Source organism: Zingiber officinale, chromosome 10A, assembly GCF_018446385.1.
Source record: "Zingiber officinale cultivar Zhangliang chromosome 10A, Zo_v1.1, whole genome shotgun sequence".
In the NCBI taxonomy this organism is placed as follows: Eukaryota; Viridiplantae; Streptophyta; class Magnoliopsida; order Zingiberales; family Zingiberaceae; genus Zingiber; species Zingiber officinale.
Genome location: NC_056004.1, coordinates 28,578,434 through 28,593,053, shown reverse-complemented (window position 1 = coordinate 28,593,053; position 14,620 = coordinate 28,578,434). Strand labels below are relative to the sequence as shown.

At 36.1% G+C, this 14,620-nt stretch overlaps 1 protein-coding gene across 1 annotated transcript; it reads left to right on the top strand.

The window, feature by feature from the left end:
* Nucleotides 1-3,342: 3,342 nt before the first annotated feature.
* On the top strand, nucleotides 3,343-13,622 carry LOC122027005 (long chain base biosynthesis protein 2a-like). Its single transcript, XM_042585796.1, has 12 exons — nucleotides 3,343-3,778; nucleotides 3,883-3,948; nucleotides 10,991-11,079; nucleotides 11,283-11,428; nucleotides 11,504-11,628; nucleotides 11,732-11,825; nucleotides 11,900-12,063; nucleotides 12,211-12,372; nucleotides 12,478-12,604; nucleotides 12,686-12,852; nucleotides 13,116-13,223; nucleotides 13,316-13,622. The coding sequence occupies exons 1-12, from the start codon at nucleotides 3,647-3,649 to the stop codon at nucleotides 13,406-13,408; spliced, it is 1,473 nt and encodes a 490-aa protein (XP_042441730.1). The 5' UTR covers nucleotides 3,343-3,646; the 3' UTR covers nucleotides 13,409-13,622.
* Nucleotides 13,623-14,620: the final 998 nt, after the last annotated feature.

The window sequence follows — 14,620 nt, the reverse complement described above, 5'->3', positions numbered from 1 at the left end:
TCTTGGAGGAGAGAGGCCTAGCATCAGCCCGACCCCGTCGCCCAACCTCAGCTTGACCCAGCTCCAGCAAAGGAGGTAGACATGCCTCATATCATTGCTGATCTTTTTGGGATGCCTCTACCTCCAACCCCTCCTTCTCTAGACGACAGAGTTACCAGACTGGAGGAGTCTATGACTAGTCTTCAAAAGGAAGTTTCTGATCTTTGATAGGACATTTTCAATCTTCGAGAGGAGGAGAGGACTCGCCATATTGAGCTAATGTATATGCTTCATTCTCAGAGCTCAGACCATCATCATCTTTTTAGTATATCATCTTAGTTGCATTTTATTTATACCTTATGCTAGTTATTTTGGATATGCACTTTTGATACACTTGACTGTTGTTATGATATGATATTATGGTTGTTATATTTTGCCCTATGGTTACGTACTACTTTTATGTGTTTTTGATGAATGTAAAAGGGGGAGGGAAGAGTTAAATAGATAGAAAAATCAACAACATAAAATATTTTTACTTGAATATATTATTATGCTTATTTTCTAACTTTAACCTAGGTTGTCATTTCATCAAAAAGGGAGAGATTGTTGGTGCGATTGACACCAATGGTCAAATTTAGGTTTTGATGAATGATAAATTGATTAAAGTTAAATGTTATATTTATCTAATTTATCTACCAAGTGTGCAGAATATAAACTTGATGGGTCTAGAGGACTGAAACACCAGGCTAAAGTCCAGATTGGTTGAGATGTAGCAAAAGAAAGTCTAGTTGGGTTGACAACTAGTTGAAGTCCAGATTGGTTGAGATCTGGAAGGAGGTCTTGGTGAGTCAAGGGACCTGACATCAAGAAAACCTGCTATTGGTAAGTGGAGGTAAGCAACTAGAGGAGAGATCCAGTGAAGACGCATTCTTAGTTGAGGGAATAGTATGCGTTGGTCCGATCTAGAGTTTTAGTAAAACTCAAACTCTGGACCGGATAGTCCGGAGACTGTCAAATATTACTTTTCCTTGCATATTATTACATGTTGTGCTAACCTTGTGATGTAGGAAAACAAGTTGCTAAAAAAAGAGTCTCCAGGTGCATGGACTGTGTTCGGGCGCTAGAAGGTCTGGGCGCTCGAAGTTGGTCTAGGCACCCGGGATGAGGCCGAATAGGGCGACCAGTGGAACTGAGGTGTCCCACGTGGATGGGCTGCCACACGTCATAGTCTAGGTGCCTAGACTAGTTCAAGCGCAGGGAGAAGGATACATTTTCAAAGATGAAGTTTTGCCGATAAACTGCCACGTCAGCAATCAAGCGCTTGGGGTGGTCAAGGCACCCGGAGGAGGATAAGTTAGTGACATAGTACGCCCTATTGGAGGAGCCCGGGGGTGGTCCAGGTGCCCGGAGATGGCCTATAAAAAGGCCTTCGACCAAAAGCTTCAACAAAACATTTGCTCCAACTTTCGCTCTTGCGCTCTACTTCGAAAAGGCTTCCTACGATGACGAAAAACTACTCCGACAACCAACAATCAAGTTTTCCTTTCGTTCTATTGTCGATACTCATTTATTATTATTGCATTTGTACTTAACTTTTGTAATCTTTACGAGCTTATAGTAATTGCTCAACGAAAATACTCAACGAGTGTGGGACTTGGAGTATGAGTCGTCAAAAGCTCCAAACCAAATAAACTGAACCTGCATTAGTGATTGTTTCATTTCCGTCTCACTTTCTTTTTTTGCTTCACACTTAATTTTTAAAAGAAAAGAAACATTTTCAAAATCACATAATTCACCTGCCTCTCACGTACTTACGATCCAACACATGCCCGACCAATGAGAGGACCTCTTTTTATACCACCTCTAATAACCTCTACAAGAATAAGGCAGCAGAGAATGTCTGGTGTCAAAATATATTAGGTAATAGAGGATGTCCATCAGCCTTCCCCTAGGCGAAGGAAGCTTCCATTGTGGGTATATGTCAGAGTAATGGAATATTCTTTGGTGAGTAACTATTATTCTCTGTCAGGTTGTTACGATTATCTGACAATGCTATCTCCTGGAGGAGGTCCGACCGGCTCCGAGACTCGGTGGATGTATGCTGGGGGCTTTGCCCATAAGTAGTGAAGAACTTAGTCTGGAGGTCTGACCGACCCTGAGGTTGGGCGGATATATGTCGAGGGCCGCACCCATGAGTAGTGAGGAATTGAGTTTGGAAGTCTGACTGACTCTGAGGCTGGGCAGATGTATGTTGAGGACTATGCCTATAAGTAGCGAGGAACTGAATCTAGAGGTCCGATCGGCTTTGAGATTCGGCGGATGGATGTATGCTGGGGGTCGTGCCCATGAATAGTAGAGAGCTAAGTTTCTAAGGTCCGATCGACACTTGGGTCGATGGACTATAAGATGGGGGGCTTACCCTTGGAGAGTGGGGAGCTAAGTCCTTAGGATCCGATTGATACTTGGGCCGATCGGTCGTATGCTGGGAGCGTGGTTGGCTAAGTTCTGATGGTGAGTCGTCTGCCCTACTATGTACACTCTGATTGTTACTTCATAGTGACTTTGATTTCTATATCATCTTGACTATTGACCTCGTATTACTCTTGGAACTACTCACAATACACCGTATCAAATATACATATATAAACTCATACTACTTGTCAATGGGAATAGAAAAGGGTCAGTCGAGAGAATTGTAATCGTTCGTCAATGATGGTTGCTCTACACAAAGATGGAAAGAAATAAAAGAGATTGTTGTCGATAAGGGAAGAAGGGGGCTCTTGCTTATGTAAGAAGAGGGAAAATGACATTGCTAGGTAGGTGACTTGACCAACATCAACATTCTCCAGCAACTTTGACGGATTGAGGAAGGCAAACGGCTAGGCGATGGTTGGCTCGACAAGGCAAGCGATGACAATCTAACTAATGTCAAGTCTACAATGTGGATGCATAATGACAATGATAGCAAGTTGCTCGTAAAATGATCATAAGATGTTCGGAGGTGCAACTAATTGTAAAAGTTGAAAACTTTCCTGAAACCGGATCTATTATAATTGATTCAAAAAAACTAGATATATGATGTTAACTGAAAAAACTGAAAGTAAGGTCGCGATCAATTTTTTAACGACCAGTTCAACCCTAAAACTCCTAAATGAATTCCTTAAATATTTAATAAATTTAAATTATATTTTATTTAATATCATGAAAAATTAGAGACGGCATCGGATAGAAATTGAGTACTTTGTTGGAGCCGTTACAGAGAAATGGACGAATTTGACGTAGCAAATACGTTGGTATCGTTAAAATGGTACGAATAAACAGTATGTTAACTCGATCCGATTAAATAAAAATCTAGAGAAGGAACAAAAAGCCGCTTTCCACCCGGTAAAAGTTATGCCCTCTCCTCTCGTTGTTTCCGCAACCGTGTTGGTCGGAAGACCTCCAGTTCTACCGTCCAACCTCCGCCCCTCTCCCAGACTACGCCATTGACGACCATTTCTGCTCGATTTAAACACTGCCCCCCCTCCTTTCCCTTATCTCTCCATCTTCATTTTTTTTCCGCCTGCCGCGTTTTCTCTGATCCAGCTCGGTCTGGATCTTTGCCTCTCTTTCGTGTTTGTGAGATTGCGAACGGGATTCGAAGGAGGGGGACGCGGCTGAGTGGAAGATGGTGAGATTGCCTTATGTCACAGCGCTCACAACGCTTTTCAGCTATGGCCTCCTCTTCGCGTTCGGCCAGCTTAGGGATTTTTTCCGGAAGATCATCGATTGGTTCAAATCCACCTCCAAGGACCTCAAGGTCTCACCTTTATCATTGGTTCCTTTTGTTCGTTTTCTTCTCTGGTATTTAGAAAAGAAAAAATTTGGATCTTGTGATGGATTTTTTGCTGTTGCGTGGAATAGGGGTATGCACCGATCTGCTTAGGTCTAGAGGATTTTTACACCCGCCGCCTCTATCTCCGCATTCAGGTTTGTTCTTTCTTAGTATCCATATCAATTTTCTTCATCAAAATTAGCTTTTAGTTTCTAATTCGTTTTCTCCATAATACTTTTATTTTTCAAATTTAATCAATATCTAGTATCAAAATTTTTCTAGAAACTTTAATTCTTGACCTTTATACTGAAAAGATATTGTGATATGTTAGTTTATTTTTCATCAGATCTGTAAACTTTTTCATAAATTATGGTGAAGACTTATATGTGACATTCATGTGATACCAATAACTCCTTCGCTTGCAAATCCTGAATAGGTGAGTACTTTATCAACCATTTTTCTTCTTCTCGATAAACATTTGGTGACCATTCACTGAGTGTGTAATATTGTAGAAAATTCTGAATGCAGCTAGCTAACAGAATTTTTTTGCTTAGAGAAAGTGAAGTTTTACAAACTCAAATCACTTTTCTGAACTTCCACGTAATTATGATTTCAGAGTCTTTCATCGCTTCTTGTTGGAATCACAGATGCCTCTAATACCAGTCAGAAAATACTCTAGCACCACTTGCTAGATCATGCAGCTGGAGGATATTCTAGCTACACTTGCTAGATCCTGCTGCTGCAAAACATTTATAAGTCTAACTGACTGTGTTGACATCTTGAACCCCCACCTAAAAATCATCTCTAAAAGTCATGACCGTGGTTACACATACATCAAATTTGTCAAATAACTCTCCTAGAGAAAATATGTATTGCACAAAATCAAATCAAAATACTAGACTGTGGAAGATACATTTTTAACCTTTAGACAATAAGTACAAAAATGTGCACCTTGATTTTTGCACATCTCCTTGAGTTTTTTCCTTCATAAAAAGTTTTTCCTGATATGACCATTTATCTTACACATTTAGCACCTAGCATTAAATATCTAGTAAGATCCACTAGATTTAGATTTGTGCTTGTAAGATCCTCACGTGGTTGTCCCTTGTAATTATTCCTTCTCTCACTTTTCAGCAACTAGTACATTCTCACTTGAATATAAGACAACTTTATCCTTCTTTTGAGAAACATATGCTATAGTCTCATTCATCACCTTCAAGTCACCCCATGCCTCCTACCAACTAAGAGAGACTTTATAAAATGGTCAAATGAATTGCCCCTAAATATATCTCCTCAACCTTTGCCGTAATCTTTAAAAACATAGAATCTCTTCAGAAGTTTCCCCAGCTATCTATTATTTGTCATGCCTATGTCTAACATATATAACTGCCTGTGATGAATTTGGTTACTGAATCATGTAACATGCCTTTAATTTTTACATAATGCCAGTGTTGCATTCTCATTGGACATTATATGAATCACATTATTCACAAGATATATTCTGATGGTACTGACTCCTTTTGTTTGTATCATCACTCAATTGGTCTTTTTGATATATGATGGCTTGCCTTTTTCTTTGTCAAGTAATGTGTCCCATAAACTTAGTTGAATTAATATATTTTGATATCCTAATCGCAAAAAAATTCAAATAAGAATGACATAGGTTACCAAATTTAGGTATGTAATTATTGTCAATGTTTCCTCCATTAATACCCATAATATGGATTCTTGCTAATTAATTATTGTTTACTTTTCTTTTATGGAAACAGTAAAACATGCATATAGATTTATTGCTTTTTGCAATTTAGATCATTACACAAATATTCCAATGAGTATTTTTAATTTAGATAATTTTATATGACTAATGGAAAAAAATTGTCTAAATTATGCTCATAGTTAGTTTCATGGAAAAGGCACTTACAACATATCATAGTTCCTATCCAATGGGGGATCATGATGATGCGCCTAGGTCCTTGCAACTACCAAAGTCATCACTATTATGGCAAATTAGATAATGAGGATACTTATAGTATATTGTGCTAGGGCACTTATAGCACAATTATTATGAAATTCATGTCTGTAAAGTCCTTAACATGTAATTTTGGAAGGACTTGTATCATTATATCGTTAGAAGATACAATCTTCTCTAGAGATACTTTATGAAATTGAATTATTTTAAGGTGATTACTGGATGAGTTGTTTAGTGGCCACGTAAAGTATGTTTAAGATTAGCCCAAAGATGGTAGAGAACTCTGGTTTTAGGTTATGATACACATGGAAAAGTAAAATAAAAAACAAAGTGAGTATTATTGTAGATAGTTTATTAAAGGATGAAGTTATAAGAGTAGTTAGAAAGGAGGATAAAATTATAGCTCTTAAGATAGTAGTGGCGAACAAAACTATAAATGTAATTAGCATATATGCACCTCAAGTATGATTAGATAAAGATACCAAATTAAGGTTTTGGGACGATTTAGATGAAGTATTATAAAATATTCATGAAATGATTTTAATAGGAGACGATTTAAATGGGCATGTCTGAGTGAAAAATGAGGAATATGAGAGTATGCATCAGGGTTATGAGTTTAGTAAGGAAAAACTATATTAGAATTTGCGATAGCATATGATCTTATACTAGCTAATATGTTTTTTAAAGAAAAAGAACATTTGGTCACGTTCAAAAGTGGGAATAATAAATCGCAAATTGACTTTCTTATAGTTAGGAAGAGGGATAGAAATATTTATAAAGATTGTCTTAACTACCCAATATACATCTTAATCATAGTATCAGTAGAAGGAAAATATACACGACTCCTTGAATTAAGTGGTGTAAGTTAAAGGATAGGAAGCAAAACATATTTAAGGAGAAGGTGAAGTACAAGCATTACATGAAATATACGGTGACTTTAATATGACATGGGATAAAATAGTATCAAAGTTGAAAATAGTAGTCAAGAGTGCACTCGGTGAGTCAAAGGGACATACACCACCAAGTAAGAAATCTTGGCGTGGAATAAGAAAGTACAGGAGAAAATAAAGGAAAAACGAACGACCTATAAATTATTATATACTTGTAAAGACAAAGAAAACTTAAAAAAATATACAATAGCCAAGAAATATACTAAAAAAACAGTGAATGAAGTAAAAAATAAAACTTTTGAACGATTATATCGAAAATTGGATACAAAAGAAGGGCAAAGTGACATTTATAGAATAGCTAAAATGAGAGAGAGGAAGATAATAGATCTTATCTAAATAAGATGTATTAAAGATGAATGCAATAAGGTACTAGTAAATGATGGAGAAATAAAATAGCGGTGGAAAATATATTTTTATCAATTTTTTAATGAAGGTTTTTTGGTGACCAACTTAACTTAGGTATTTAAGTAGGTCAAATGAGTATAGAAATTTAAATTTTTATCTTAGAATTCAAATTTCAGAAGTATAACAAGTTTTAAATGGGATGCAAAATGAAAAAGCCGTTGGACCAGATGATATTCCGATAGAGGTATGGAAGTGCCTAAAGAAATAAGGTATTAAATGACTTATAAAATTATTTAACATGATTTTGAAAATGAAAAAAAATATCTTATGGGGTAAGTACTCTAGTTCCCTTACATAAGAACAAGGGAGATGTACAAAATTATGCAAACTATGGGGGTATTAAACTAGTGAGTTCTACCATGAAATTTTGGAAAAAAATAATAGAGAAAAGATTAGGGAAGTAAGCCAAGGTGATCGAAAATTAATTTGGGTTCATGCTTGGAAGGTCGACAATAGAAGCTATATATCTTCTCATGTAACTAATAAAGTATTGGGAGCAAAAGCAAGATGTACACATGGTTTTCATTAACTTAGAAAAAACTTATAGAGTCCAGGAGAAATTGTATGAAGAATTCTAGAAAAGAGAGGTGTTAGCGTAATATATATTGAACTAATTAAGGATATGTACGAGGATGAGTGAAGACTTGATTAACTAAAGTATTTCCAATAAAGATAGGGTTATATTAAGGATCAGTTCTAAGTCCTTATTTTTTTTACTAATCGTGGACTCACTGGATACATTCAAGACATAATAACACTAGAAGTGAAAGGTTTTAGGCTTAGTAGAGTAAAGACAGAATATATAGAATTTAAGTTTTGTAATATTAGACATAATGAGATAATTGTTAAGATAGAAGATGACGAGTTGTCTGGAACTGAGAGCTGAGCTTTGAGTATTTAGGATCATTTTTGTAAAATGATGGAATGATTGAGAGAGATGTCTTACATATAATACAAGCAGGATGGTTGAAATGAAGGTTAATGTAGAGTGTTTTATGTGATCGTAAATTATCTCTTAAACTTAAAGGGAAGTTCTATAAAACGACGGTTAGACCTGCTATGTTATATGATACTGAATGTTGGGCTATGATTTGAGCACATGAGCAGAAGATGAAAGTTGCAAAGTTGTGGATGTTAAGGTATATGAGTGGACATAGGAGGATAGACAGAATAAGAAATGAGAGTATTAGAGAGAATCAGAGTTACATCTATCGAGGAAAAACTCTGAGAAACACATTTAAGATGGTACGGATATGCACTTAGACGGACAATAAATGCCCCACTTAGACAATGTGAAACTATAACAAATACGCACATCAAACGAAGAAGAGGAAGATAAAAAAAGTCTTGGTTAGCAACAGTAAAACAAGATAAAATTTATTTAAATATAGATGATGATATAGTAGAGGATAAAGTCCAATGACGTAGGATCCATGTAACTGACCCACATAAGACTTGGTTGTTGTTGTATTGTTTTATTATGTATACAAAAGTGTTATTAATGTAAATTTTCTCTAATTGTGGGCTAGCGTTAATTAATAAATTAGTTATTTGATTCTAATCAAAATTGGACTATATATAGTTTAGCCCAAAGTTAACCGTATCCATACGGTGTGATCAGATTTGGTAAAATCGTCTCATATTGATACGATGGATGACTATGTATAACCCTTTATGCGTGGTTACCTAGAGTTTTACTTCTATTAATAGGTTAAAGGTTAGGTCCTCTCTATCTTGAGAAATAATAAGATCAAGTCATAAGAGAATGATTTATAAAGAAGGCACGAAGTATGGAAAACAAAGGTATGCTTTTAATTTATGCAATCTATTTTCATCTTTGTGCAGATCATACACGCTCATCTTGTATGAAGGAAATTCTACAATATTCCTTACCATCACCCCCTGATAATTTGTGTCAATACTATCCTCTATGCTAATTGCTCCACTCACTATAGAGCCCTAAATGCATTACTTTATATTTGACTACTTTGATTCAGGAACCACTTGTTGGGATCACAAGTGTTTCTAATGCTATTGGATGGGGTCAGCAATCACACTAGTAGTGCTTGCTAGATCTCGTTGCTTCAAACCACATTTGCAGATCCCATTCCGGTGCCACTAGAATTTTAAGTAACCCCACCATAAGGTCACCTTGGTGGAACTTTGTCTTCCTTGGTAGAATTACACAAATTGGTGGATCTTTGTCTTGGTAGAATTACACAAACAAATAAACAAAGATAAGAACAATTTAACATAGATTATAAGCTTATACCCCCAGAGAGAATCCAAATTTATGTAGTGAGAGAGCAATAATACAAAGAAATCAGACAAAACATTAACCACACTGTGTACCGGCAGAAATTAAAATTTGTATTAAGTCAAAACTTATTCAATACATGGGATCCTAATAAATTTTTATAGATTGATAACACGAGTACATTGACTTAATAAAAATCCAAAATATCCTCATAAAAATTTATTAGATTTTTCTAAAACAACTGAATAACATTTTATGGAAACAAACTATGCTATATATACCATATTGGATGGAACCATGATCCCATGATTTAAATATTTTTCAGCCTAATTTATAGGGATATACATGGTTCTAAAATTATGTGTTTCCAGATGTATAATACCTATCTCAATGAACCTTTGACCGTTCTCTTAACACTGATGAGAAAAATAAAATGGTCACCTCTAGCTCTCTTCAAATACAAAAAACTCTTACTAAAGAAATTTTTTCCTTCTCTACAAGTCTTTTAATCTTCCGCAACCTCCAAAAGCACTCCAATCCATCTCTTACACTCTAAAGTGTTCGCTTGATGAGAAAACTCATAGTCGTTCACAGAACTAGCAGAAAATCATATTGAAATATTTGAAAATTAACAAAAAGGGTTTCCTGGACTGTTGGGCCTTAATTGGCTCAGTAGCTTGGAAAAAGGCCAGCCTGCCATAAAATTTGTCAAAAAATTGAAATTGTTGGAAATTAACCCTAAAAAGGTTTCTTGGACTGTTGGGCCTAAATTGACCCAGCAACTTACCGAAAAAGAACAGCCTGTCCAAGCGTCGGTGCATTTATTTAAATAAAAAATTGGCACTCATGCTTTCTATCCAAAGTCTTCCTTTGTTTGCTTTCGGTTAAATGGACAGGTGGTTTTAAAGAGTTTTACAGTAGAAAAGTGCATCTTGGCCATTCAACAAATGTACCAAAAATCTACAGTGTTACCAAGTTAGCCATATTCTTTTGATAATACTGCTAAAAATGTTCAATGATCTTAACTAATTGGTATTTTAACTTAAGAAATCCAGAAATTCTAAAGGATAAGAAAGACCAAAGGAAGATAAGAAAGTTATTTTGTTTCTTTAACTTTATTGCTTGTAATTTTTTCATTATCAAATTAGGCTTTCTTGTCCATTTTGCTTATGCAAATACTTCAAATCCTGAATTTCCACGTTTATATGATTAAAATGAAACAGTATGTTTATTTTTTTTTCTTTATAGAAACATGTATTTATTGTTATTTAAGGTTAAGGGTCCTGACTGATTGACTCTGGACTTTGGCATTGCAAATGCATTTCATTTATAAGTATGTCAGGCAACCTGCCTTTATTTATACTTGCTGTTAATATGTATGGAACCTATGGGTGATTTTATCACTTCAATCCTATGGGCATTTAATTTCTGATCATTGGTGTCACCACCATGATCGACTCCAATCCTAGTATACTATGAAATTAGACTGTCTGAATTAATGATCAGAATGGGAATGAATCACTGACACTGTGAACTCACTTTATCCTGAAATTTTTTCCAAGGCAATTCCTTGAGTGAGTTGGATATCTTGCAATGACGACTTACTTGATGTGCAGGATTGCTTTAGTCGACCAATTGCAAGTGCACCAGATGCGTGGTTTGATGTGGTTGAACGCTACTCTAAAGACAATAACAAAACACTGCAGTAAGTATATGGTTTTACTCAGGTGCATGATCTTTTGACATTAGGGAAGTTTCACATAGTTTATGTATGCGGCTTATAAAATGTGGTTGTCATACTACAATATGATGTTAATCAAATGGCAATGCCAATTGGAAATATTTGGTTTGTTAGTTAACATAAGTCAACTTATCAAGAATTTAATCTGTTTCTGGTAATTTGTGCAGCCGGACCTCAAAGACTTCCAAGTGCCTTAATCTGGGATCATATAACTACCTTGGTTTTGCAGCTGCTGATGAATACTGCACGCCCCGTGTAATTGAATCTTTAAAGAAATATTCTCCCAGCACCTGCAGTATCCGTGTTGATGGTGGTATGTCTGTTTTACTTATCATGTTGCAACTAAGAGCGTCCAATACATAATATGCTTTTTCTTTCTCTGGTGCAGGCACAACTGACTTGCACATGGAGCTGGAGTTCCTAGTTGCAAGGTTTGTGGGAAAACCAGCTGCTATAACTTTTGGCATGGGCTACGTGACAAACTCTGCCATTATTCCAGTTCTGATAGGGAAGGTTGGTACTTTTATTTCTGTTGATTTTGAAATCAACGAAGGAATTTGTAGTGTTCAGTTCAGTGTTTACTTGCTCATTTTTCAAAAATCATGATGCTGTGTAGGGAGGACTCATCATTAGTGATTCTCTGAATCATAATTCAATTGTAAATGGTGCTCGAGGATCTGGTGCGGCAGTTCGGGTTTTCCAGCACAATAGTAAGTTCTTAATTTCCCAAGGAAATGCTATCATAATTGGGTTGTTCTCAATCACCGTGCTTGTGGTTTTGTAGATGCTCCACACTTGGAAGAGGTACTGAGAGAACAGATAGCCGAGGGACAACCTCGAACTCACAGGCCCTGGAAGAAGATTATTGTCATTGTTGAGGGTATATACAGCATGGAAGGAGAACTTTGTCAGCTTCCAGAGATTATAGCTGTTTGCAAGAAATATAAGGTTCGTATACATTTACATAATTTTAGTGTTGACCATTTTCTATCATGGCATTTCTATTCAGATTCATCATTGACCAAATGGAGCTGTGTACTGTCCTAGAAACTCTTAATGAAGAATTAGTTCGATTTGGCTTTTTTCTTGAAACAGGTATATACCTACTTGGACGAGGCCCACAGCATTGGTGCTGTTGGGAAATCTGGCAAAGGAGTTTGTGAGCTCCTAGGAGTGGATCCGGCTGATGTCGACATCATGATGGGCACATTTACAAAATCCTTTGGATCTTGTGGAGGATATATTGCAGCATCCAAGGTTCTCTTGAAACAAAAGAAATTAATTAAAAAAAAAATCAAATAAGCTTAGTTTAGGGTGAATTTTAAGATATCTTCCAAAACCTCTAACTCTTCTCTTGTTCAGGAAATTGTTCAATACCTAAAGCATGCATGTCCAGCACAACTTTATGCAACTTCAATGTCCCCACCAGCTGTGCAGCAAGTTATATCCGCACTTAAAGTTATTCTCGGAGAAGACGGATCAAGTAGAGGTAAGTTTAGCAGCTTATAGCTTGATTCTTTTTGTCTTTCTCTGCTGGGTTTCTTGTCTATATGGCTTCAATATGTACCAGGGGCCCAAAAACTAGCACAGATTCGTGAAAATAGCAATTTCTTTCGCTCTGAACTTAAGAAGATGGGGTTTGAAGTTCTTGGTGATAATGACTCCCCTGTTATGCCAATAATGCTTTACAACCCAGCAAAGATTCCAGCTTTTTCTAGGGATTGTCTCAAACAGAATGTAAGTTGCAACCATCCGCATGAAATCTTGTGATCCTTCTCATTTGCATTGTATAAAATGCTAGTGATATCTGGGCAAACAAAACTTCACCATAGTGGATATGCAAGCTGTTTACATTAGCCAAATTTTTGCAGCAGGATATTTGTGAACTTATATGGAGCCCCATTTGGTCTCAGTTGGAATTGCTTTATGAGCATTATTGAGAACTCTGTGTGATCAGTCATGTCCAAGTTGTGGTTATTCTGTCACAATAATTTTTGCAGGTTGCTGTTGTCACTGTTGCTTTTCCAGCCACACCTCTTCTGCTTGCAAGGGCTCGAATTTGCATATCGGCCGCACACTCAAGGGAGGACCTCCTTAAAGGGCTGGAGGTAAGCTCATTCTCAGGCATTCCCTCTCTCAAAGGCCACTGATTCAATTAGCTTCAACCTAAATGGACTCTCGGTATATTGTGATTCCCCAGGTTATCAGCAAGGTTGGTGATCTTGTGGGCATCAAGTACTTTCCTGCGGAACCACCTAAACATGGGCATCAAGCTCACAAGAAGGTGGAGTAAGGAACAATTTTTTGTGAAACATCACCATAATGGAAGCAAATCCAATCAATCTCAATGTCAACTGTTTAGTTATGTTCTAGTCCAGTTTGACCTTGCTGAGGGTTGTTCCTTATCAGAAACGATATTTGGTTGTCAGATGGTATCACGCATTTAGTCGTATCATATTTTTGCGATGTACAGTTAAATTATGCTAGTCAAAAATGTTTTTTTGATATTGTGTGCTATCCCAATTTAATGTGGAAGCTCCAAGCATGATTCTGAATGCGATAACCTTTGAGCTGAATGAATTCAAGTGGGCATATACAATACACATATGCCGAAAATAATGCAGCATTTTTTGTTTTCAGCTTTGATACTTTGCCATAAAATATTCTTCTTGATTCATATTTATAATGGTAAAATTTTCTGATTTCTTTTAATTAGAAGGTGCGTAGAATTCTGTTCCGTTATAATATCTTTGGTTAATTTTTTTCCTTAAAAAGTGTCAAGTTAATTTATACACACTACTAAAAAAAATAGACAATTAGCGACGAAAATTTGTGACGCAAATTATTCATCACAAATTTACGATGATTTTTACAATAGTAGCAATTTATAGTAACAAAAGATGAAATCTGTCATCCTAGCGATTTCACATGGTCAACCCATGATTACCTGTGAGGAGATAAATCGGGAAGTTGTAGTTGGTCAGTACGAAGGAAGATTTTTTTCTTCGACTTTACCGAGATTCGAACCCTTGCCCTATAGTAGTAATTCTGTTCCGAACTAGCCAACTCAATTATGCCCCAAGGGTACACATCTTCCAAAAATAGAGCCCGTTGCAATGAATATAGAATTCAATGCTAATTGACAACGAAATTGGCAATGAAATAAAATCATCCTAAAATAGCAACAATTATAATTTCGTCGCATAATTTGTTGTCAATCAGGGTTGAAATATAAAATTTTTTGCAAAATTTATAAACTCTGCTACAAAAAAATTTTGTTCGTCGCATAAACTTGCACAAAATATAATAATTTTTGTGACAAATCTATGGATTCCTCGCTAATTGGCGACAAATATGGGGTTGTCACCAATTGGCAATGAACATGTGAATTCGCTACAAATTTAAAAAAAATATATAAAAAGAAAATCTTCCAAAATGTGACAGATGACCTTAGAGATCACGGAAACATATAAAACAAGTTTCTATATATTCGTATCGATCTCCA

What these genes read in the sequence shown, in the direction of transcription:
- LOC122027005 (XM_042585796.1), top strand. Translation starts at nt 3,647, where the DNA reads ATGGTGAGATTGCCTTATGTCACAGCGCTCACAACGCTTTTCAGCTAT. An exon ending in GACAATAACAAAACACTGCA is followed by an intron (nt 11,080 to 11,282) that starts GTAAGTATATGG and finishes TAATTTGTGCAG; the next exon opens with CCGGACCTCAAAGACTTCCA. An exon ending in CAGTATCCGTGTTGATGGTG is followed by an intron (nt 11,429 to 11,503) that starts GTATGTCTGTTT and finishes TCTCTGGTGCAG; the next exon opens with GCACAACTGACTTGCACATG.